The sequence below is a fragment of the Nipponia nippon genome, unplaced genomic scaffold (assembly GCF_047370975.1).
Source record: "Nipponia nippon isolate SJK-2023a ecotype South Korea unplaced genomic scaffold, ASM4737097v1 scaffold_1, whole genome shotgun sequence".
NCBI lineage: Eukaryota > Metazoa > Chordata > Aves > Pelecaniformes > Threskiornithidae > Nipponia > Nipponia nippon.
Window position 1 is genome coordinate 103,908,810 of NW_028262290.1, and position 24,532 is coordinate 103,933,341.

The window sequence follows — 24,532 nt, forward strand, 5'->3', positions numbered from 1 at the left end:
ACCACCTTCCTTCAACACAGTTAACTCAGCCTCCCCGACACTACTGCTCTCCCCATCTACCCAGCCACTGCATCATACCACGAGCAATGTAATGAGTGCAATGTAATGAGTTCCACCTTTCAGATTGATTCTGCAGTACTCTAGATCTGAGTAGACATAATTCCTTGATTTCATTACAGACAGAGAACATGCAATTTAGTTTAGTTCATTTGAGACAGAGAATATAAACATGAATAAATTAGCAAGGAGCTACAGCCATTGCCTCAAATGTTACGTTTATGCTTATTGTCTTTTAGGAGTGCTTATATTCATGAATGCATGAAGACTGTAGACTGTTTTTTAATGAAAACAGTTTTTCATAATAATAAAAGTTAAAGCAGAATTTGGATCTATACTTACTCGCTAGAAAAGAAAGAAAAACTTTGATCACAGTAGACCTCCTCTGACAGCTCTGGGTAGTCTGGGGTATTTGAAGGATGGAGGATGTATGAAACATAACTATACCTTAAACTCCTCATGATGTGTTAGCTCATGGTTTTTGGAAGTGGGTGGTTGTTGTATTTTGCCACTGTTGCCTAGTGAAGTCATTTATAAGTATGAAAAGTGGGTGTAAAATTTATCTCCGTGAGAATGACAGTGTATTATAACTACTTTATATTAATTTTGCTGTAGTGTACCCGATTTTGTAAGATGTCAGGCAATGCTATGTTCCTTTCTGTGTCTCCATGATTTTGGGGATGAATGACTCAAGATTAAACAACTAAAATGTTAGTGTAGGTGGTGGTGAAGTCTCTTGGCCAAGGTTTATGACTATCTTTTCAGCCCCAGTCCAGTTCCTAAATCCTAGGAATCATGCTACCTCAATTTCTGAAGTCTTTGTGAAACAATATTTCCACAATATTTTAGAAACAAAATTTCTAGTTAAGGGCAGAGCATAAGTTTTTAACAAAAAATGGAGACTTGGCACCTAGTTGTGTCCATAGAGCAGCATCATGTGAGAGCACGTCTATTCTAGCCAGTCTTTTGCAGTATCATTCACTAACACGTGCTGTGCAAATACTTGATTTTTTTCACTCATAAGTAATGTTGTCCTCCAGCATTAACAGTACCCAGTGGAGGGTCTTTTTTCATCCCTATAAGCTGAGTTCTATAGACTCTAGACATAGGGGACTGGCCAGATCATTGATTGCTGTTGTTCTATGAAACAGATGCATGCAGTTATTGCTGGAAATGTGCTTTCTGGGTAGTCAGTGATCTGTGCTGTGTGTGTTCAGGTGTAAATTTTAGGAAGAGAGGATGGGGGACCCCAGCTATTTTTTTTCATTTCCTGCTCTCTCAATGTTGCTGTCATTTCCCAGGGCAATGAAGACTTTGAATTTCTTTAACTCCACATTTAAGGTGCTGAAAAGGTGTTGTCATGCTGTACTATTAACCTGAGTGATACTCAAGCTTTATATAGGAACAGAAAAAGCCCCTTCCTCTCTAAGGCCCCATTCTGCTAATCTGTCCATGTCTTCCTGCAGAACCCTGTAAAATTACACTGAATTTACTGGTAAATCCAGGTAGCATTTTGTAATAAATTTTCTCAGAAAAAACCCTAATTCATAACCACAACTGTTATAAAAACAATGTTGGAGACCAGTAGTATCAACAGAGAGTAATAAAATGTAAGCATTGTTTTAGATTTGTTGTTCTAATAAATACTGCCTTGCTCTATATTATCGTGCAAAGATCTAAAGACAAACTTTAATCTTGGTACTGCATACTATACATATTTTTAGAAAAATATTAGAAATAAAGTTGTCCAAGTGCATTTGTTGCAAGAGATTGCTTTCAGTTGCTTACAAGTTTTTGAATTTGCCTCCTTGGCTAAAATTAAGATATGTTACCAGTTTAAAGGCAATACGGCATTGTCTTGCTAGGTTTAAAAGTAGCTTGAAACAAACATTTGGGGGATGCAAATTTGTCTCTTGTCTTTATATGATGACATTAATTGTACAGTACTGTTGTGACTCTTTTTGATGGTAAAATGAACAACAGTTCATTATTGATCATTTTAGAAAGTTGAATGGAAAAAAAAGGATTCAACAAAGTAACTGAGTTGTCTTCATCTGGAATATGAAGACAAGACACTAATAAACCAAACACCAACAAAATTTTACACTGATTGGTAGAAGAAAGAGAATAGAAACCCTGGAACTGATAGCCAAGCAAACAGACAAAATAAATTTGATACTTCTACTTCAAAACATAACCACTATTTTCTCATAAAAGATTAATAAAAAAAATGGACAGATATAAATATAGTGCAAATAAATGTAAATTATTTCCTAGAAGTTGCTTTGAGTTACAGCCCTCTTAGAAGCAGATACTCTATTTTCACTCAAACACAGTCAGGAACCTCTGGAGTTGTCATAGGGTGTAAGTGGCTCATAATGCTTTCATGCAGTACCAGTAAGTACGTATAATCATTTTCATGATTACAGGAGAGTTCTTATGTGCCTTCTTTGCTGACTCAGACTTTGTAGAGTGACTAAGCAATAACAGGAAAACAAAATTCCAGGATTTTGTTCAGCTGCAATAAGACATTTTTTCAGTACTTATACCTGAGTGACTTGAAACAATGCCTGTTATAAACCCAAAACTGAGAGTAAGGCTATCATTTAGGCAGGTCAGAATGGGCAATTTTGGAACTGGTTTTGGACATCTCATTTTGGACACTAGCTTGTTTCAGCTAACAAATTCTATTCTTATTTTTGTGTCTGTATTTTTTGTGCCACATTTTTAGTATCTAGAAAAAGATATAAGAGGGGGGAAACGGCTCCAAGATATTAAACTGAGTCAATTATAACTTCAGTGACTCACAATTACTAGTACTTTAAACCAGCACAGTAAAAAGTTTCTCAAACTCACTTCTGTCACCAGTGTTCAGTTCATTTCTGATGATTCATGGAATCAAAGAAACAGGGTTGTACAGGGCCTCTGGAGGCCATCTAATCCAGTCATCCCCTTGAAGTAGATGCGTCACCAGCTCTAGATCAGGTCGGTCATGGCTCTGTCCAGCAAAGTCTTAAAAACTTCCAAGAACAGAGCTTCCACAACCTCCTTGGGCAAATTGCCCCAGTTCTGCACCAAGCTCCTAGTGAACAGGTTTCTGCTAAGGTTTAACCTGAATGTCTCAAGCTGCAAATTGTGACCACTGTCCCTTGTTGCACCATCTGGCGCTATCAGGAACAGTTTGGCTTCATCATATTTGCAATTGTCCCTGAAAGACTTGTAAGCAGCTATTAGATCATGCATTTGTCTCCTTTTTGCTGGACTAAACCATTTGAGCTCCTTCAGCCTCTCCTCACTGGTCATGTACTCAAGGCCCCATGCCATCTGTACAGCTTTCTGCTGGACTGTCTCTGTCTTCTTCACATCCTTCTTGAAGTGGGGTACAAAAAAAATGGATTCAGTATTTCAATGCAGCCTCACTAGCCCTGAGTAAAGGGCTATAATAATAACAACTTTACATCTGTTGGCAATGCTCTTTCCGATGTATTCCAGTACAGGGTTTGACTTATTTGCAGTGATAGTGCACTGTTGCCTAGTATTCAATCTGGCATCTACCATAACCCAAGGTCATCAACATACAACTTTCTCCAACCTTGGGCAACAAGACTCATTCTTTCAAAGCTATGTCTTTCAAAGCACATGGGCAAGACTTCTGAAGACCAAACTAGAACAATGCAAGCAGCTCTGGGAAGAGGAATGCTGGATAATTGCCTGCTTTGGGGAAGGCATCATAGGCTGCAGTTTTGGTGTTATTGCTGAGAATGAAGATAAATCCAAATGATCTGGTAAGTACTGATGCATTGTATTTGATTGTCAAACTATAAAATTACAGTTTCATTAGTATATGTCATTCATCTTCGTATGCAAGAAGGGCATCTCTTAGGGTAAAACAAGAAATAGAGAGCTAGATAATACAAAAAACCTCTGTTTCATCCTTTAATCTCTCAAAAATGTACCAAAGCAGAATCTAAAAATCATCAGCTAACCAGGTATCAGAGAAATACGATTCAGATTCTTTGGAGGACACAGTTACTGTAATGTCATTCTAAAGCAACTGAATCCAGTGCAGCACAGTGACTCCAAATCTATAGCTGGCTGGGGCTATGTGTTTCCAAAAGCAGAGAGGAGGATGCTTTTGTTTTTGAAAAAAAAAACAAACCCAATGACAAACAACACACACCTGCCCCAGAAAATCCACTTACCTTTGGCCCTCTTGATCCTGGAATTCTGGATTCACGTAACAGGCCAATGCTACCTGATCCTTCCATGTCCTAATGGAAGAGAAAAAATGCTACAGAATTTAAGAATTTATCTGTTGTTTTTTTTTTTCTCTTTTTTTTCCAACTGCTCTATTTTCTGGAGTCCTATAAAAAACCGGAAAGATACTGAACATAAATATTTTTATCTTTTTTCATTAACCTTTTTTTGACCAATGCATGATGTTCTGGAGATAGGCTGCACTCAAATGCAATAAGGGCATGTTGATCTTCCTTACAGAAACTCTGGTCTTCTTTTTTACAGAAACTCTTACAGTCTTGCCAATTTGACACCATTTCTCCAGCTGTTCAGGCTGGACAGCATCAAGCAGATGTGAGACAGCATCACAGTTTTAAGTATGTGCTATGTTGAAGCATGCTGTAGCAGTATTTTTCTGTTTAGCGTTTGCCTGCCACCTGGCTACTGAAATACTGTAATGACTAGTGAGGGTTACATAACTGATTTAAGGCAGGAAGGACTTGCAGGCAGTTTGTTGAGGGCAGTAATCATTATTCAAAAATAAAGTTCCTTCCTAATTCTCACAGTTGAATGTTGAACTCCTGCCTAAAATAGAGCTTACTGAAATGAAAATGAGCAGGAAAAAAATGTTCTATCATAAAATTGTAGAATTAATTATGTTGGGAGGGATCTCAGAGGCTACCTAATCCAACCTCCTCTTGAAAGCAGCAACAACACTGAATTCAAATCAGGTTGCTTAGGGCGTTGTCCCCTCAGGTCTTGGAATCCTCCAGAGATGGAAGTTCTGCAGCCTCTCCAAGCACCTGTTCCAATGCTTGGCTGTCGTCAGGGTGAAAAATATTTTACCTATATCAAGTCAGAACCTCTCCTGTTTCAATTTATAATTGTTGTTGCTCATCACCCTGTGCACCACTTTAAAGATCCTGGCCGTGTGTCTTCTCAATAACCTCCTTTTAGGTATCAGAAGGCTGCTAAAATGCGTAAGCCTTCTCCAGACTAAGCAAGCTCAGTTCCATGAGTCTTTCCTCATAGGTCATGTGCTCCAGCCTACTGACCATTGTCATGGTCCTCTGCTGACTTCAGGAAGATCTCTGTGAAGTGGAGGACCTTGAGACCAACATCCGTATTTCCTGTGGAGATTTTCTAGGGGTTTTAAAGGAGACTATGCAGAAAGCAGCAACCTCCCTCCAGCTCTCGTTGTTCTGACTGTGACATTCCAAATCCATGGCAGAACCAGGAGCTACCAGTTCGAAAGCAGCCAAAGAAATAAAATTGCAGGCTCCCATAATTATCTGTTTTACACCCAGCACCATCCCAGCCACATGTTCCTGTCCCTTCCCTTATGCCTAATCTAGAACTTGCCAGACTACGCTTCAAACCTTCTGGATGAACCATGCCAGCAGGAAACTGTTCACTTGCTTTTAGCTGCAGTTTTATATTCAGCTGTGCTGGCTTAACTGTTTCGTTTTTATGAAAAGGGAAAATCTTGATATTTCTTTGCTCCATTTCCCTGCTCACAGCCATACACCCTTAATTTTCAACATCAGTGCTATGTGTTGAATCTCCTCACTTCCCTGTAAGCCACTTTAAATCACTCAAATGGCAGAAAATACGTTACTTTTGGGGAGTGGGATGGTTCTCTAAAGTTTTAGTAAATTAAATTGGCTTGTGGAAGGATTGATGGAACACTGGATGCTAGACCATGCAAAGGGCAGGCATGTGCCAGGAATGGCTGCAGATGGGAGGAGGAGCAGGAGCAAAGCAGAATCTCCACCACTTAGTGACAATGAACCTTTGTATCAAATTATCATGTTTAGAGGACCCATACTCCTTGCCTACTTAGCTTTCTGCTAGTTAGTGACTTGAAATGGCTCAGATGATTGCCATAGGTCTGATGCACTCTGGAGATGGTGTAAGGGAAAGGCTGGAAGACCAATTAGATCAGCTTAAGCTGTGATGAAATGAGCCTAATGCTGAAGTTATGGAAAACATCAACTGATCCGACTCCAGTGAAAAAGAGAGATCTCATTCTTTTGCCCTTTTCCACCAACTCTATGAGAGCATGAACAAGAGAAGCAGAAGGAGTGCACAGTTCAAATCAGGTCCTTCCTTTTGGGGACCAAGGTGGGAGACACTGAATCATCATGTTGACTTAAGTCCTTTCATGCAACTTCACCTGAGACTGAAGGTAATTCAGACTTTCATTTTGCTCCTCTATGAGCTATCAGTGTATCAAATATCAACAGAAAATCTGCTGATATTCTGTTTGGCCTGTTTAACCAAACATTTGCTACTTAGGGTAAACCACAAGCTGTGTTATCTGGGTCCTTCTTTCCCTTGCCTCCACTGTGCCAATATATTTTTCCCTTTGAGTGCTTGATGCCTTCTTTATATAACACACCATCGCTTTTGACATCTGCATGTTTTTAATGGGTTTACCAGGTACCTTCTGCAGCTCAAACTGTTCTTTTGGCAAGCATAAGTGCCAGCAAACCCCATGCCATTTGGTTTTTGCACATAGCTGATCACAGATGCTAACAAGTGCTAACAGGAATGTTTTGCAGAAACAGCCTTACAGCAATAAACAGACTGCCAACCAAAAGGTAGTGTTGTCCTAACGAACTGGCAGACCATGGTACTGCCTTAACAGATGGCAGGGGTGGGCATCCAAAAGATCAGCTAGAACTAGCAAGCCTCTTAACAGTAGCATTCCTCTCAGGGAAGTGACAATCATGCCAATTCTGTTTGGACTAGATGGAGTTCAAGATGAAGCCAGTCAAGATACTGTTGCTGCAGTTAGAACTGGGATCCTTCTGTGTCTGTGTCCGTGTCCGTAAAAGTGGGGACTTCCAGTTTTCACTCTCTCCTGCTCATCCGCTAACTTTGCTCCTCTGAAGCTTAGGTATCAGAAGTGGCAGAGTTTGGTCCTAAGTATCTACCTGCAGAGGAACTCTTTGGTGGCATAATGAAGAAAAGTCGGCTTCTACTCAAATATCGTGAATGGGGAAGTGTGGAGAATCTCTTAACACTGGATTCTCAAGGGTCACAGAAGATGACTGTAAGTCAGAGAAGCCATCATACTGGGCTAAAACTCAGACCAGGCCTAGGATGAAGATGTGGCTTACCAGTAATCCTTACCTCATTTTGAAACAAGTACATGTTTATTCAGGGGAGACTCTGTGCCAACCTTTATAGTATGCTTAAGTTAATGCAATGGAGTGTTTGTACACTTAGACTTTCTGCTGTTCCTTGCTAACAATTGCAGTGCTGGCAATTAAGAACTTGTGAACTGCTGGAGATATTTTTTTTCATCCATTGAAATCCACTGACATCAGTGAGATTATTAACCAGTAGTGTATATAGTACAATATTATTTAGTCAGACATCAGAAATCAGAATATGTCTCTAAACAAGCATTAGTAGTCACCTCTGTACTTGGAGTACTCAAAGTGTCTCTAGAGTAAAGAAAAGAGAAATACAAAAGGGGTAATGTAGATACTAGGAGAAACGTGTAAGTAAACTGGTATCTTTTAAACACCACCACTTTACTGCAGTGGTTGTACCGGTAGTTTTAGTCAAACATTGCTTACTTCTCTGATGAAACTGCCTTCAGTTTCTATACAAACTTGTATTATATCCCATGATATAAAACCCCAAAACCTCTGAAAAGACTTTCCTGAGCCAAACAGCTAAATGAGAAATGAAAAATGTATGGAAAAAGGAAAAAAGTGAAGACTCATGTGAATATTGATGTAGGCAATTTGTCAACCTCTCTTCACAAAGATGTTAATGGAGCAGCTTCAGTTCTTGAATCTGAGTGTGCTCCCTTTGCCCTTCTGTACTGTAAAGCCACTTTCTGCTCCAAAAAGATCATCTAAATGAGCAGTTCTCAAATGACATGTAAAACTCAGTTTGAGCTGACCAGATCTCATATTTTAAAGTCATGAAGGTATTATTTTCAGAAGTAGAAAGAGTAGCATCCGCATTTTTTTTTTTAATAGAGAATTTTTCTTCTGAGTAGAACAGTCCATGAGGTCAGAAATGTTCAGCATCTGTCTCTGTGTTTATACGTTACATAAGTGACATGCCTAAACTAGACTTGTGGCCTCAAGAATGACAACATTGGAAAAGTCATAGCTTAAGGGGCACCTGCAGTTTAATTTTAATGAATACTGTCAGGTATCTATGTATATTTAGATCATTGCTCTGAACTATTTACATGAAAAAAAAATGTTAAAGAAGTTTTCCCTTGTAGTACAGTATTTGAGTATTTTATATTAGCAATGATATAAGCATCAAAAATAGCATCTGAACACCGTTACTACTGAATAGTTTCATGAAAATTGCCCAAAGAAATCCATTACTTCCATGGTCTAATCATGGCCAATTGTATGGTCAAATGTAAAAGGAATTGTAGGCTACTCCTAGGCAAATTTCAATCTAGAGCAAATGACTCTGTCATCAATTCAAACTTAAATAGCTGTGAAATATACAGGTGATTACACTCTCTCTCCTCTGAAGGACGCAGATCCATAGCTACAACAAACCCCATAATAGCAGAATACCTCAAATCCCAAACTGTAGCTTAGTCCTGGGGGTCCAGGAGGTCCAGGGGGCCCAGGGGGCCCAGGAGGTCCTGGTGGTCCAGGTTTCCCAGGAGACCCAACAGCACCCGCTTCTCCTTTGGGGCCTATTGGTCCAGTGACTCCAGTATCACCCTAAAATAAAAGGTCAGTCTATTGGTATACTGAACATGCATAAATAGATGCAAGTAAGTAGAATCATAGAATGGTTTGGGTTGGAAGGGACCTTAAAGATCATCTATTTCCAATTCCCCTGCCATGCGCAGGGATACCCCTCCACTAGACCAGGTTGCTCAAAGCCCCATCCAACCTGGACTTGAACACTTCCCAGGGTGCGGCATCCCCCTGATCATCTTCATGGTCCTCCTCTGAACCAGCTCAAGCAGGTCCATGTCTGTCTTATGAAGGGAGCCCAAGAGCTGAACACAGTACTCCAGGTGGGGTCTCACAAGAACCGAGTAGAGGGAAGAATCACCTCTCTTGACCTCCTGGCCACACTTCTTAGAGAAGTACTTTGGCCAACTGAGAAGCCAAGTTTGCTGACTTACTTAGGTTCAACTTAGGTTTCACAATAATAATCTTTTAGACTTCTCAGCCCTTTTCAGTAATGTGTTGTATTAGAGTGATACTGTTATCCTATAAAGACACTGTATTTTTTTTACCTTTGGACCAACAGAACCAGGAAGACCTTGATCACCCTATAAAAGAAAACGTAATTACTTACAGTAAGAGCATTAGACAGGCAATGAAAACACATTTATGATATTTTTGCTTAATTAAAATATCCACAGATTTCTGTGTTGTTTAATTTGATGTCATAATGTCCTACACATGAAACATTAGACCTCTTAGTTAAAAAGAAAACAATCTGTAATTCAGGAGTTATAATAACAAATGAATACCTCTGGTCTGGTATGCAGACAGCATGCAATCTTGTATGTCAATTATTACTGCAGATTTTAAAGGTCTGGAGCACACAGAATTAAGCATTATGGGTCACATCCTCATGCTTCTGAACTTAAATGTCAAAACTCTCATGGGATATAACAGAAGCGCAAACTGATCCCACTCAAGTTGTCTACGGCACCGTTTCAAACAAGGGATACAATGACTAGTATGATTTTAAGGCTCCTCTGGAGCAATCAAGTTATTTGATTTGCTTTTATACACTTTACTTAGATACTGTTTTTTCCACTTCTAGTTCATGGAATAGACAGAAAGTCATAGCATGCAAATACTTCTTTTCCAAATTGCACTGAATCTAACAGAATTAATTGTTATATTAGCAAGCTCCTGTCCTTACTTATTCAACAGAAATATTGCTTGAGTAAGGTCTGAAAAAATGAGTTAAGCACCAGGAGTAAAATGATAACAACGTTTTCTTCCAAAAGTAATGGCAAAAAAACACACCAGATTTCACTCAAAGGAACAAATTAACTTTACTTTCAGTGCATCCTGCAGTTTCTCCCTGTAATCTCCTCCGGATTAATTGGGGATAATGATTAAAAATAGGTATTACAATATAGATTAAATCAAGGTTTTCAGAAAAAAAATGAATAGTAGAAATGGAAAAATCCTATTATCCCAAGGTGCTGGGGATTGTACTGAGTAGGTGCAAATATGTAATGCTTCATTTCTAATTGAACTTTTATCAGATATACACAGTGCAGAAAACAGGCTCAGTGAAGCAAAACATTAGAGATTTTGTCCATTTTTTTTGAGGATGATGCCCTTTTTGAGGATTTAATTTTTCTTCAAATTACTTCCCTTTCCAAATCAGTCTGTTCCTATAATATGCAATTCAGGTTGAGTTTACTTCAGCTAGACTTCTTTCTATTCTTAGACTCCTTTATGTAAAATACATACTACTGATTACAATGAACACAAGTTTTGGATGCCTGCTTTGTAACATACGTACTGCATTTTCTGGATAGTTGCTAGTTCTTGTGTGTACTGCAGTTTTACCAGCCTCAGGCTTTTGAAATCACAAGTCAGATTCTTCAGTCTCCAGAGGAGATTTTAAAAAAATTCTTGTGATTTAAAAAATACATGCATAAATAAATATCAATATTCTGGCCATTTAGGACTTGCCTTTTCATTTCCCTTACAGTATGTGAGCTTTCAATGTACACTTGGGAATCTACTTTCAAGTTCTTGTGCATAAAGTGTGGTGTAGCAGCTCACTAGAAGATGAAATTTTCCTGTAGTCTTTGTTTCTGTCTTCTCTGCATCCTTCTTGAAGTGGGGTGCAAAAAAATGGATTCAGTATTTCAAATGGAGACTCACTAGCCCTCATTAAAAGGTTATAATAATATCTTTGTATCTGTTGGCCATGTCTTTGTCTCCTTTTTGCCAGATTAAATGGTTTGAGCTCCTTCAGCCTCTCCTCATTGGTCATGTACTCAAGGCCCCTGGCCATCTCCATAGCTTTCTGCTGCACTGTTTCTGTCTTCTCTGCATCCTTCTTGAAGTGGGGTGAAAAAAAAATGGATGCAGTAATTTGGGGAAACTTAAAAAGAGTGGCAATTTTGCAAGATGTAATTTTTGGTTCTATGGCAACACAAGAAAATCTATCTGCTGGGTGCTATGATCCTTTGCTTTCATTTACATATTCCCCACTCCTTCCCTTTTGCTGGCCATAGTGCTCACCTGATCATGCATGAAGCCAACCAGTGCAGCAAGTCAACAGAAAATTAAGTAACCCTTTGCTGCCAGGTTAGGATACTGAAATGTCTCATCAAGGGGTGAGTGAAGGCTAGAACTGCTGCAAATGTGGGGATGGGATATTGTATCTGGGGTCAGCAGCAGTGCAGTAGTCAGCAGTTAAGACAAATACAGGATGCTGCAGAAGTGTACAAAACTTGATGTGTCAGTGGTCCCAGAATCCAAACTTAAGTAATTCCAGTTGCCCTGGTATAGACACAGGGCATCACAGAGGGCACTTTCTGCAGGGACTATGCCATCAGTCTGTGCCAGTCTAGAATAGCTGGAGTTCTCTCTTCCCCCTACAGACTCACCTGCATGAGTCCAGTCATGACTGGCTTTTTACTCATGAATCACAACAGAGTAGCTCATATTGCATTTTGAATATTGCATGCTGCAGAAAATGAGACTGTACCCAACAGGGAATTCTGGATTTCTGAATATGCCTTTTGAGATGTATTCTAATAACCCATTAGCAGCTGGATTCAATTAAAAAAAAATATTGAAGCCAGCCAACACTGTGTTGCAGGGACAACTATTTACAATTTTTACAGCCTAGAATTGACAAAGATTTTCCACTGAAGTAGGAGCAAGACGGATATTTAACTTACCTTTTCTCCCTTCTGTCCTGGTGGACCAACCACTCCATCAAGACCAGGAGGACCTTGAGGACCCTGTAGATGATAGTAAATCTAAAGCAGGTGCCACATGAAAGCCCTCTTCCTAGCACATGCATGTAAGTATTTTGGACCAACTGATGATACAGCATTATGAAAGACTAACATGTAGCACCAGGTAGTACCTAACACCATTAAGTTCTAACATTTGCATTTCTTGTCTTCCAGAGAGTTTGGTTTTGTATCAAAACAGTATTTAAATATATTTTATAGAAAACTATATCAAACAATCACAAAATAATAAAAAAAAATATAAACCAACATAATGTAAACATAATGTTACCATGCAAAATAATGGTGCTATCCAAGCAAGTTTTGACAACACTACTACAGATATGATGGGGTTGAAATCCACATGCACTTCAGCCTTCCACACTTTTGGCAACCTCAGTACCAGATGAGAGCTAGCTGAGAAAACGTTGATATTGACAAAGTCAGAAAGTGGCCCCGGTACTGTGTGTGATGCCTCACTTTAATTTTGCCTTGAAAAATCATAGAATCCTAGAAAGGTTTGGGTTGGAAGGGACCTTAAAGATCATCTGGTTCCAACCCCCTGCCATGGGCAGAGACACCTTCCACTAGACCAGGTTGCTCAAAGCCCCATCCAACCTGGCCTTGAACACTTCCAGGGATGGGGCATCCACAACTTCTCTGGGCAACCCGTTCCAGTGCCTCACCACCCTCATGGTGAAGAATTTCTTCCTTATGTCTAATCTAAATCTACCCTCTTCCAGTTTAAAACTGTTACCCCTTGTCCTATCACTATGTGCCCTTGTAAAAAGTCCTTCTCCAGCTTTCTTGTAGGCCCCCTTCAGGTACTGCAAGGCTGCTACAAGGTCTCCCCAGAGCCTTCTCTTCTCCAGGCTGAATAACCCCTACTCTCTCAGCCTGTTCTCATAACAGAGGTGCTCCAGCCCACTGATCATCTTCATGGCCCTCCTCCGGACTCGGTCCAACAGGTCCATGTCCTCACGTTGGGGGCCCCAGAGCTGAACGCAGTACTCCAGGTGGGGCCTCACAAGAGCAGAGTAGAGGGGAAGAATCACCTCCCTCAACCTGCTGGTCATGCTTCTTTTGATGCAGCCCAGGATACGGTTGGCTTTCTGGGCTGCAAGTGCACATTGGCAGGTCATGTTGAGTTTTTCATCAACCAACACCCCCAAGTCCTTCTTCTCAGAGCTGCTCTCAATCCATTCTCTGCCCAGCCTCTATTTGTGTTTGGGACTGCCCCGACCCACGTGCAGGACCTTGCACTTGGCCTTGTTGAACTTCATGAGGTTTGCATAGGCCCACCTCTCCAGCCTGTCAAGGTCCCTCTGGATGGCATCCCTACCCTCCAGCATGTCAAATGCATCACACAGCTTGGTGTTGTTGGCAAACTTGCTGAGGGTGCATTCAATCCCACTGCCTACGTCACTGACAAAGATGTTAAATAGTGCTGGTCCCAATACTGACCCCTGTGGAATGCCACTTGCCACTGATCTCCACTTGGACATCAAGCCGTTGACCGCAACTCTTTGAGTGCAACCATCCAGTCAATTCCTTATCCACCAAGTGGTCCATCCATTGAATCCATGTTTCTCCAATTTAGAGACAAGGATGTCATGCAGGACAGTGTCAGATGCTTTGCACAAGTCCAGGTAGATGACATCTGTTGCTCTTCCCTTATCCACCAACGCTGTAACCCTGTCATAGAGGGCCACCAAATTTGTCAGGCACAATTTGCCCTTAGTGAAGTCATGTTGACTGTCACCAATCACTTCCTTGTTTTCCATGTGCCTTAGCATAGTTTCCAGGAGAATCTGCTCCATGATCTTGCCAGGCACAGAGGAGAGGCTGACTGGCCTGTAGTTCCCTGGGTCTTCCTTTTTGCCCTTCTTAAAAATGGGCGTTATGTTTCCCCTTTTCCAGTCAGTGGGAACTTCACCGGACTACCATGACTTCTCAAATATGACGAATAGTGGCTTAGCAACTTCATCCACCAGTTCCCTTAGGACCTGCAGATTCATCTCATCAGGTCCCGTGGACTTGTGCACCTTCAGGTTCCTTAGATGGTCTCGAACCTGATCTTCTCCTACAGTGGGTAGTTCTTCATTCTCCCAGTCCCTGCCTTTGCCTTCTGCGACTTGGGCGGTGTGGCTAGTGCACTTGCTGGTGAAGACTGAGGCAAAAAAGTCACTGAGTACCTCAGCCTTTTCCATATCCCAGCTAACCAGGTCTCCCATTCCCTTCTGGAGAGGGCCCACATTTTCCCTAATCTTCCTTTTATCACAGACATACTTATAGAAGCTTTTTTTATTGCCCTTGACATCCCAGGCCAGATTTAACTCTACCAGGGCTTTAGCTTTCCTAACCTGATCCCTGGTTGCTCAGACAATTTCTTTGTATTCCTCTCAGGCTTCCTTTTTGAGTCTGAGTTTGTCCAGGAGCTCCTTGTTCATCTATGCAGGCCTTCTGGCATTTCTGCCTGACTTCCTCTTTGTTGGGATGCATTGCTCCTGAGCTTGGAGGAGGTGATCCTTGAATATTAACCAGCTTTCCTGGGCCCTTCTTCCCTCCAGGGCTTTACCCCATGGTACTCTACCAAGCAAATCCCTGAAGAGGCCAAAGTCTGCTCTCCCGAAGCCTAGGGCAGTGAGCTTGCTGTGTGCCCTCCTTGGTGCCCTACGGATCTTGAACTCCACCATTTCGTGGTCACTGCAGCCAAGGCTGCCCTTGAGCTTCACATTCCCCACCAGTCCCTCCTTGTTGGTGAGAACAAGGTCCAGCATAGCACCTCTCCTTGTTGACTTCTCTGTCCCTTGGAGAAGGAAGTTATCATCAATGCATTCCAGGAACCTCCTGGATTGCTTATGCCCTGCTGTGTTGTCCCTCTAACAGATGTTGGGGTGGCTGAAGTCCCCCATGAGGACCAGGGCTCGTGAACGTGAGGCTGCTCCTATGTGTCAGTTGAGGGCCTCATCCGCTCGGTCTTCCTGATCGGGTGGCCTGTAGCAGACCCCCACTATAATGTCACCTGTCCCTGCCTTTCCTTTAATCCTGACCCATAAGCTCTCAGTTGGCTCCTCATCCATCCCCAGGAGGAGCTCCATGCACTCCAGCTGGTCATTGACATAGAGGGCAACACCCCCTCCTCCTCTTCCCTGCCTGTCCTTCCTAAAGAGCCTGTACCCTTCCATTCCAACACTCCAGTCATGGGAGCCACCCCACCATGTCTCCATGATGCCAATAAGATTATATCCCTGCAGATATGTGCACGTTTCTAACTTCTGTTGTTTATTATTATGTATACTTAGTTATCCACTCAATTTCCTGTGTTGTATCCATGACTTTGCATGCATTTGAGTGACCAGCCAGGCTAGGAAAAACTGGCTTTGTAGGGTCAACCAGTCGATCAGTACAGGTATTGAAGTTCAGCCCACAGTAACTATACATGCAAGAAAGGGAACAGTTACACGCATATTTGCATGCCCTACGTTTTTAAAATTGGGCTCTGAAAGCCTTTAGTTAAATTAACAGGTGTGCATTCTGGCCTCTCAGAATCTTTTGTCCACTTCATCTGTTTTGGGGAAGGATATAAATGGTTGCAGAAGGAGATAAAAGACATACTTTTTCTCTGGTGTTTTCAGAATGGTCACAAAGGCCTTATTTTCCCTGCTCTCCTTACTTTTTTCCCCATTTTTGCCCTTTGGATGCACTGTATGTGATAGAATAACTACCTGATTCTTTTTAATATTAAAAAGATCAGAACTATGTTTCGAACATTTTCATATTGTATTTTGCCATGGTTACATAGACAGAGGAGGATTAGAAGAGAGGTTGGGCTAACAACAATAATTGCGCTAAAGTTTAGTGACTATTTCCTCTATACTGCTTAGCAATTTTAAGTTTCATTGCTTTAAAATTGCTTATTTCCTTTACAGCTTTTGAATAGTCTCTCTTATGTAGCTAGCAAGCAACACTTGGAAATTTGTTTTTCACTTCAGGGTGTATTCATGCATTTGTGAGCTACTTTAAAAAAAATAACCATAGAAAATATCCTTATACAATTCCATGTGGCAATTTAACTTCATGTAGTCTTTAGAAAACATGTATTTAATCAGATCGATATCACATCAGTATCAGATGCAATGTGGAGCAGTTAGTGAAGCGGTATTTTCCGTTACAAAAGGCAGCCTTTACCCAAACATTTCCAAGGCATATTTCTCATGAGCAGAGATATTACATCACAGTTTTTGGTTTAGCAAGGACTTAAGCCTGCACACAACTTCAAGTAATCGGCTAGTCTTCTGAAACTAGGATTTGCAACTGAAGACCTTTAATTACACAACTATTTCAATGTGTTACTGAATGAGGACTCCCATCCAAAAATTTCTGCTGTGAATAGATCTCACTTCATTTATCCAGAGTGTGCAAATGTGTGCAAATCTTTGGAGAGCAGGACTACAGTTTCTTAGGTCATCTGAAAGTGTGGGAATGCATGGGTCTGTACTGTTAATAGCTGGACTTTTCCTTCAGCAGCCTGCAGACTTGTCATGATCTGATTCTTCCGAAAACATACTTTAGTAGTCTGCTTAACATTTAGCTTCTACTTTTTTAATTGACATGTTTCCCAGGAATTATCCTGAAAGTGGACAAGATGATTTCTGTTGCATCATAAAAATGACTGGCTACAAGTAGTTAATATTACAGCCTGTGAAATCCTAGATTGTACAACAGGCAACACATTCATCTTTAAAACAGAAGATGATCGATACTTATTTCTCAATTTTCTTTGAATTCTTTTTACATTATTACTTTGTGACAAATTTTAACAAAATGTCCTAGACCATTCTAGTTACTTTATCTTCTACAGATATAGAAACAGCCACAGGCATGAAGTTGAAAGTACATTTTGAATGGAAAAGACGCTGTTATAGACGACCTTTTAATCTAACACTGTACTTTGTCAAATGCGGCAAATAAAGCATTAGGGTAACTGTCTATTTTACAAGACTTGCCTATGGATTTTCTTAAAATTGCAGTCATAATCATCAATACAATTTGATCTGTCTTGGATTCAGGAAAAAAAAAAAGTACTGTTGGGAGCATAACAGTTAGATGAAATCTGGCCAGCATTTCAGGCTTTTTTATTTTAGAATGCCATGCTGATTACAATCAGTAGATGCAGAGAATAATGGCCTCAGCAAGGCCAGTATGATTTGTTGTATCAGTAGAGACGGGAAAGGGGAGGGAAACTGAAGCCAAAAGCATGTATTTATTTTAAGACAATCACACTTCTGCATCTATTCTGTTAGTTCATAACTCCTATCCCAATCCATCATACTTTATTTAAGCTGTTGTGGGGGTATTTTCCACCTTCCAAACTTCATGAATCATTCCTAGGCAGGCTAAAGCCCATGTGTATTTGAAGTTATTGTCTCTTAATTTCTTATTTTTCAGATATGCTCCAAGTTTATATGGGTTTGGGTTTTGTTTGTATCTCAAGCACTTGACATTAATTTTGATCACTATATCTCATGTTGAAGCTGACTGCCTGAATGTGGTTACTACCTTTTTCTTTTTTTTTTTTACATCTTTAATTTTTGCTTTCCTGTTATTGATTGTAGACTGTCTTCGTAATTTTTTTTTACAGTTTTTATCTAAATATAAGGAATATCCTCTTTTATGGAAAATATGCCTGGTCATAAAGCAGACTGCTTCTGATAGTAGCCTTAAGATGCTAAGCATCTTCATTTTACTGAAAAATGATTATCAGTTTTAAATATATGAACACTGGGGAGCAACTCTGGCCTGTATTAGAGGACAGAAAACCTACAATTATTCTCTAAGGATACTGTAGTTCTGGAGATACTGCGGTTCTGAGAAATGTCGCCAAAATAGGCATTTTCATGGCAGGTCTCTGAAGGACTTTTTAGAACACTTGATACTCTCCTAGCTCCCAGAGGATGTGATTTTTATTTATAGGTTTAAGCCAGTCATTCAGTGACTAGATAAGACTTGAAATAGCTTCCCTTCAAACAATTAAAATACAAAGTAAGGTAATTAATTAATTGAAAGCAAGGAAAGATTGGCCAGGCACTGCATTTATGTAATAAAGCTATACCTTTTTCCTGGCTATATTGTAAAAGGGCTTCTGTTCATGCTTAAAGTGAGACAAAAGGTACAATGAAGCATATGCCTAAACCACGGCAGTGCCATGGTCTTTAGCACTTGCCGTTTTCTTAGGCTGAAGTATTTACAGCACTTAGTGGGAAGTATTCATGGCGCATCGTAAAAAACCCCACTTCAACAAGTTTGTTATTACTCTCCAACAATGTTGTAGTCTTGAAATATTATTGGAAGTCTAGCAACATTGGGTATCCTCCCCAGAGTCAGGTGAGAATCTCCGTTTTTAACTGAAATAACAAGTTTCTAACCTTTTTGGTTACAAATGAACAAACCCACAGACACGAAAATGTGTTTGTCAGAGATACTAAATTTCACAATCCAAACAGCAAATAAAGAGAAGTCAGTCTCATGAGACTAATGTCATGGATTCTCAGCCAAGCTTATGATTTTAGGGAAATAATAACCTGACAATAGAGAAACAAATACGTAAAGCAAGTAAGCAAACTCTGTCCTGGAGTCAAGTACTGTGATAAAGACAGTAACCTATCCAGTGCTGGTCCATTCTGTGTTCATGGATGAGCTCCTCACCTCCTTCTTTCACTGCTAGGGAGGGAGGGTCTGGCATATTGTAAAGGAGTTTGAAAAAGACTGGCTGGGCAGTGGAAATTCTTCCCCTTTGCAACTAATGCAGAAAATATCCAGGAAGGACTGATAGGCCAGCCATGTGTATGGCAGGATAAGCAGAGAATGGGGAAGGCATGCTAGGAGTGTGGCCACTATGCAGGACACTGGAGAGCTGCTGTCAGTCCACCTACAGTTCTTTTTAACTAAACCATGGGCTCTTCAAGCCTTAATTCCTTAATTAGAGCAATTAAGAGGAAAGAATGAAAAATGGTTTCCTGCTATCATAGCCCTTGGGTTGTTAATGGCAAATTTCCTAACAGCTAATGGGGCAAGTGTGCTCTCAATATATCCTTTTGTCCTGCTCACTACATCCTCTAGATCAGACACTTCTTTCCTTCCTTCCCAGTCATTGGGATTTTCTTCCAAGGAAGCCATGCTATAGAAAGATGTAGGTGGAAAGGCATTGCAGACAGCTGGGTCCTATCCTTTTATGCTATCAGGATATGACAAGGTCAGCAATCTAAAACACAGAAGCACACTCAGGCCTTACAGCTTAGACACTTTTATTGAGACAGAAACCACTGGAGCTCCAGGCACATTTAAGACTTTTCCTTGCAGGATATGTCAGGAGTACATTAAATTAGCCTGTGCAGGTTATCACTGTTGTAGCAGCATTAAGTTCAGTGCAGGCCAGCCTTGTTGGTTTTGGCCTGGTTGCTGGCAGGCTCTGAGCTTCAGGCTGCTGCATGAGCACTGTTGACTACTTCTGCGCTTACCTGGAGTCTACAAGAACTGACCTATGCTACTGTAACTGCAGGACAAACCTGTCCCAAGTGCATCCTGTTGTTGGATCAAAGGCTAATTCTGTAAATAACACTGAGAACAAACCATCAATAATGCAGAGCATCATCTTACCACAGTTACTGCATAAAACCACTGAAAAATCCAATGATAATTTCTAGAAAGCAAAGAATAACAGAAGAAAACACAATGTTTACAATACACTAATTTAAAAATGTTTGACATTTATTTTCAAATTGAAGTCAATGACACATTTCTAAGAATCTGGACTGCAACTGTTAATTATGGTGCAACCCGATTGTCAAAGCTCCTTTGCATACACAGAGGAGGCCTTTTCTGAAACATGTCGGTGAAAAGCCTGCATGAAAAATATTGCTTTTTGAGCCTACTTCTGTGCCACCAGGTTATTTCACCTTAGTGAAACATCTCATTACCAGGCCAAAACCACTAACTGCCTCATTAATCACCTGTAAAATTGTAAAAGAAAAGGACATTTCAGCTAATAACCAAGCAAGTACTCAAAACACAGCCAAAGCACTTGAGTGCAGCAAATACTGAAACTGTGTGTAGCTCAGCAAAATAATAATCCATGTACAGCTACATCTTATGCACTCTGTTTATCACAGCTTTAATTTAGTAAGGTTCATAGGGATACAAATTATTCCAAGAGGGAACACTCTGAAACTCTGAAGTCCAAAAATTATCCTGATTTCTGACCTGTGTTGAGTGGACACTCTGTTTTGCAAGGGCCTAAAGCGTGGATGAACAAAAATTTGTGATGCTTACACTTCCTTGTAGCCTCAGAAGATGAGACACAGCTCCTGACAGAAAAGGACTAGTTTTCAGGATAAGGCACTGAGGTGTTGGATGGAGGTACCTCCTTGTAGATCTAAGTGGGATATCATATATGCAACTTGGGCTATTCTCAGTGTTTCTGTACAGGGTACATACATCCTCAGCTCTTGGTTTTCATTGGCTTCCCATGCACATGCTTCTTGGATCCCATTTTAAAGATTTTCAGGTGCTTAATTTCTCTCTGCACAAAGGATGCTGCCTTCTACTTCAATGGCCAGACACTTAAAATTTACTGTACCCACCTTTTTAGATTTTGTATTAATTCCTGACTTGGTTATCCTCAAAAAACCCCCAGCACAGCTGAGCTGCAGTGAGATCTCATCTTTAACATGTGTCACCAATACACTTCTTTAATATATGCTAATTATACCTTGTCAGATACAGCAATGGTGACCCACTTTGAAGGTAACATGAACGTATAGATCAAATCTAGGCCTGAGAACAACTGCTACTGGCAGATGGTTGTTAGGGAATAAGGAAACCATACTATTAAATATAGTTCCAGAGAGTATTTACAGAGCTGATCAATGTTAAAAAAATGGTTTTCTTCACTGAAAAAAACACTTTACTGAGGATTTATTAACAAATAGATAACACTCAAGCTTTTAGCAACCTTTTTTACAGTAGAACACCAGAATAAGTGTTTCTACCTAGCTGAAGAAAAAGAAGGAAGAGAGTTCCCGAAAGAGGAAAATTCAATTTATGCTAAAAATTCCCTGCAGAGTATGTAAGTGATTTAGCAAACTTCATTTTCCTGAAAGCACTGCAGGAAAAATCCTCGGCCTTATTCAGTGTTGGTAAATCATCCTTACTTTTTATTTATTCTGGTCCAGATTTACCGGTATCTGTCTGCCAAATGTACATCCTGCTGTGGAGTAATGTGCTTTGGTTAACTAGATGTTTATTTTGTTATTTTTTTGTAAAAACGTACATAAAATTCAAGCTCTTCAATTAAAAATATTCTGCAGCATTATTAAGAATTATACAGACTGTAAACCTTAGAACTTAGTGTTGTAGGTGAGAAACAACATTAACGTTTGTGCACAAATGAGTACTCACTTCAGGGCCTGGTTCACCAGAAGCTCCATCTTCCCCTGGTGACCCAGGAGGTCCTACACCTGAATCGGGTGCTGGCTTTCCCGGAAGACCAGGCAGTCCTGGAGGGCCTGGTGGCCCAGGAAGACCCTGGATGAATCAGCAGCATCATTAGAAATGGCCCTAGCCAGGTTCATTTGTATATACATGGAACAGAAAAAGCTCACACAGACTGCTCAGGTTCATAAAACTCTCAGCTTGGGTTACCATCCCCCTTCTGCTTCATTAAGAACAATTTTAGTTTCACAGATACACAGATATATAGTCACACTGACCTCCATCCTTGCTCTCTGAATTGTGCCACCTCATGGCATGCAACAGCAAGCAGGAAGTTAAAAAACAAAAAATTCTGTGTCAGGCTCTCTGTAACCCAGTAAAGACCTTAGAGATATTCCAAAGATCGACCTAATGTTAAGAAACTTAACCAAAATAAAATCAAGCGATCACTGAACAGAGGGAAGTGGTTAGTTTTTCCTCTACTCATTTCAAAGGGCTTCTCTATGCTATTGCTAGAGCACTGAGAATCTGTACTCATGGTCAAGATCTGACTGTGCTTGGTGCTGTAAAAACGGCCTCTGCTCCAAAGATCTGTCCTGCATGGACATGAGCAAATCTATTTAAACTGAATAAAATGAGTGAAATATATTACCTTAGGAGAAATAGTACGTTTGCAAATATTCTCTCTCATGTGCAAGTCCATCCTTGTTACTGATTGCATTAGCAGGCAAACATGGACAGTTTGAAATTTTGGGGCATGGCACTGTAAGGCAAGAACTCTTTCATTCTGACTGAGGGTAATCTACAGGATTCTGTTAGAAAGGTAGTCATCTTGGATTTTCAGTAGAGTCAACAGAGCTTTCTGCAGGGAGTCATTCCAAGCACTCACCTGTCTTGTTAACTATATTGGACATCTAAAGAGGCTACTGTCCTAAATTAGGCAAGATAACTAACTTTCAGCATGTGGCAATTCCCTCCTGAAGAGCTTTGGGAATAAGGTATCCAGCACTTTGGAGGAAAGAAGAAACAGAAAAGAAGTCTTGAGGCAGAAATCAGTCTGAGAGAATGAAAAATATCACTAGATGTGTTTCAAAACAGAGGCCTCAGAATGCTATAGCATTCTGGAGTTCATAGGAGACAGGCATCCAGGGAGTTCATTCCTCAGAAAGCTGTAATATTATTGATGAAACAGCTTCTAATCAAAGGGTGGAAATGCTCCATCCCAAAGACTGAACGAAAGATTGTCTTTCACTCCATCTAGATGGATCAATAAAAGCCTTCTCATTTATGTTTTTTCATCTTCAGCCACTTGGCTTCTCATTTTTCTAACATTTGTCCTTAACTGTAATATACCACCTGATTCATTATATATCTTTTATATCTATTATTATGTTTCCTTTGCCACTCAACAGCTCAGAAGCAGAGCAAGAAAAACAAGACAGATGTCCCATTTTTAGTCCAAAGCCATGCTCATCTGAGTACTGTCTCTTAAAATATGTGAAGGGAAAGCACGAGACCAATGCACCAATTCAATCCTTAAAACAAAGTTTACTTGAGGCTGTTGACACATAATGCTAAGAGTGAGAAACTAAGCTAAAATGTTAAAGCAGTACTCATCATCTGACTTGTTCTGCTCTCTTCCTGGAGCCTGCTGATCCTGAGCACAGCTGAAAGCTCATGAATCAGCTGCTTTTTACAGCAAAGCCTACTGAAAGGAACTGAAATTCATGCTGACTTTCCTGAATATCATGTCTGCAAAATTAAGTAGTTTAATAGATTCACGAGCCATATAAGCTCTTTCTGAAGCTGAGATAGACACCTCCAGGAGAAGGATGAGGTGAACATCTAAGGCAGCAATTGCTTTCACTGTCCCAGTTTAACCAATGACCAAGTGTGCATTAATAGCCCAAAGCTCAGGTTTACCTGGCATGAATACTCCTTCCCAATGACAGAAGTCTGGTCTCCCATGTGACACAGCCCAGAGAACCTCACTCAGGAACATGTGCATCAAAATCTTATTAACTTTCACTAAGCCGAAGCATCTCTCTGCTAGCCAGCCTTGATGTGACAGTGTTATAATATTTCACAAAGGCAAGGATACAGGGAAGTTTAAATGACCACCAAAATGGATCAACAGTGGAAGTTGCAGTTTAAAGTATTTCATACAGACATACTTATTTTTTAGAACAGTTACTACAAATTAAAAAAAGCGAAGAATAGTATCATTCCCATCTCTCTCCTCTTTACTGTCTTCTCAGAATCAGATTAAAAGCATTTTCTCATTTTAAAAAGTCCTCTTGTCATTATTTCTTTGTTGTTCTCTTTCTTTCTCACACTTCTTCCCCACTCACATACACTTAGGCCTTTTCAGATCTTGAAATGAAACCCTACAAAGCATTTCTGGATGCCGTGAACTAAGCACTTACAAAATTTGCATTGTGAAATGGACCTTCTACAATCTGGATGAGTAAAGTAAAGCTCTTTATTATGCTAATGAGAAATAAACATCAAGATATACTTACTCGTAAAATCTCAGTCTCTCTGTCAATGTCTCCAGAACCCGATTCTTCAGGTTCCAGTCTATTCTGAAATTAGAAGAATTCCATTTTAAAATATTGCTTCTGAAGATGACAAATGAAAATATCACTTGCCAATTACTCCAAATACAGTTATAGTCAATATCCTTGCAGCAGACTGTCACTGGTGAAATAAATTATAATACAATAAAAATATTTCAGTCATGTTTCTAGTGTTTCATAGGATTTTATTTTGTAGACACTCAGCTCTATATTT

The 24,532-nt window shown here is 40.1% G+C and overlaps 1 protein-coding gene across 3 annotated transcripts in view; it reads right to left on the reverse strand.

Moving 5' to 3' along the window:
- COL15A1 (collagen type XV alpha 1 chain) overlaps positions 1-24,532 on the reverse strand; it is a 163,779-nt gene that overhangs the window by 58,008 nt on the left and 81,239 nt on the right. For all 3 annotated transcript variants that reach the window (XM_087765728.1, XM_087765720.1, XM_087765733.1), the window contains 6 exons: positions 24,262-24,324; positions 21,707-21,832; positions 12,191-12,253; positions 9,539-9,574; positions 8,859-9,011; positions 4,260-4,328 (listed from right to left, as the gene is read on the reverse strand). In XM_087765728.1, the coding sequence (XP_087621854.1) occupies positions 4,260-4,328; positions 8,859-9,011; positions 9,539-9,574; positions 12,191-12,253; positions 21,707-21,832; positions 24,262-24,324 (510 nt within the window). The remainder of the gene's footprint in view (positions 1-4,259; positions 4,329-8,858; positions 9,012-9,538; positions 9,575-12,190; positions 12,254-21,706; positions 21,833-24,261; positions 24,325-24,532) is intronic.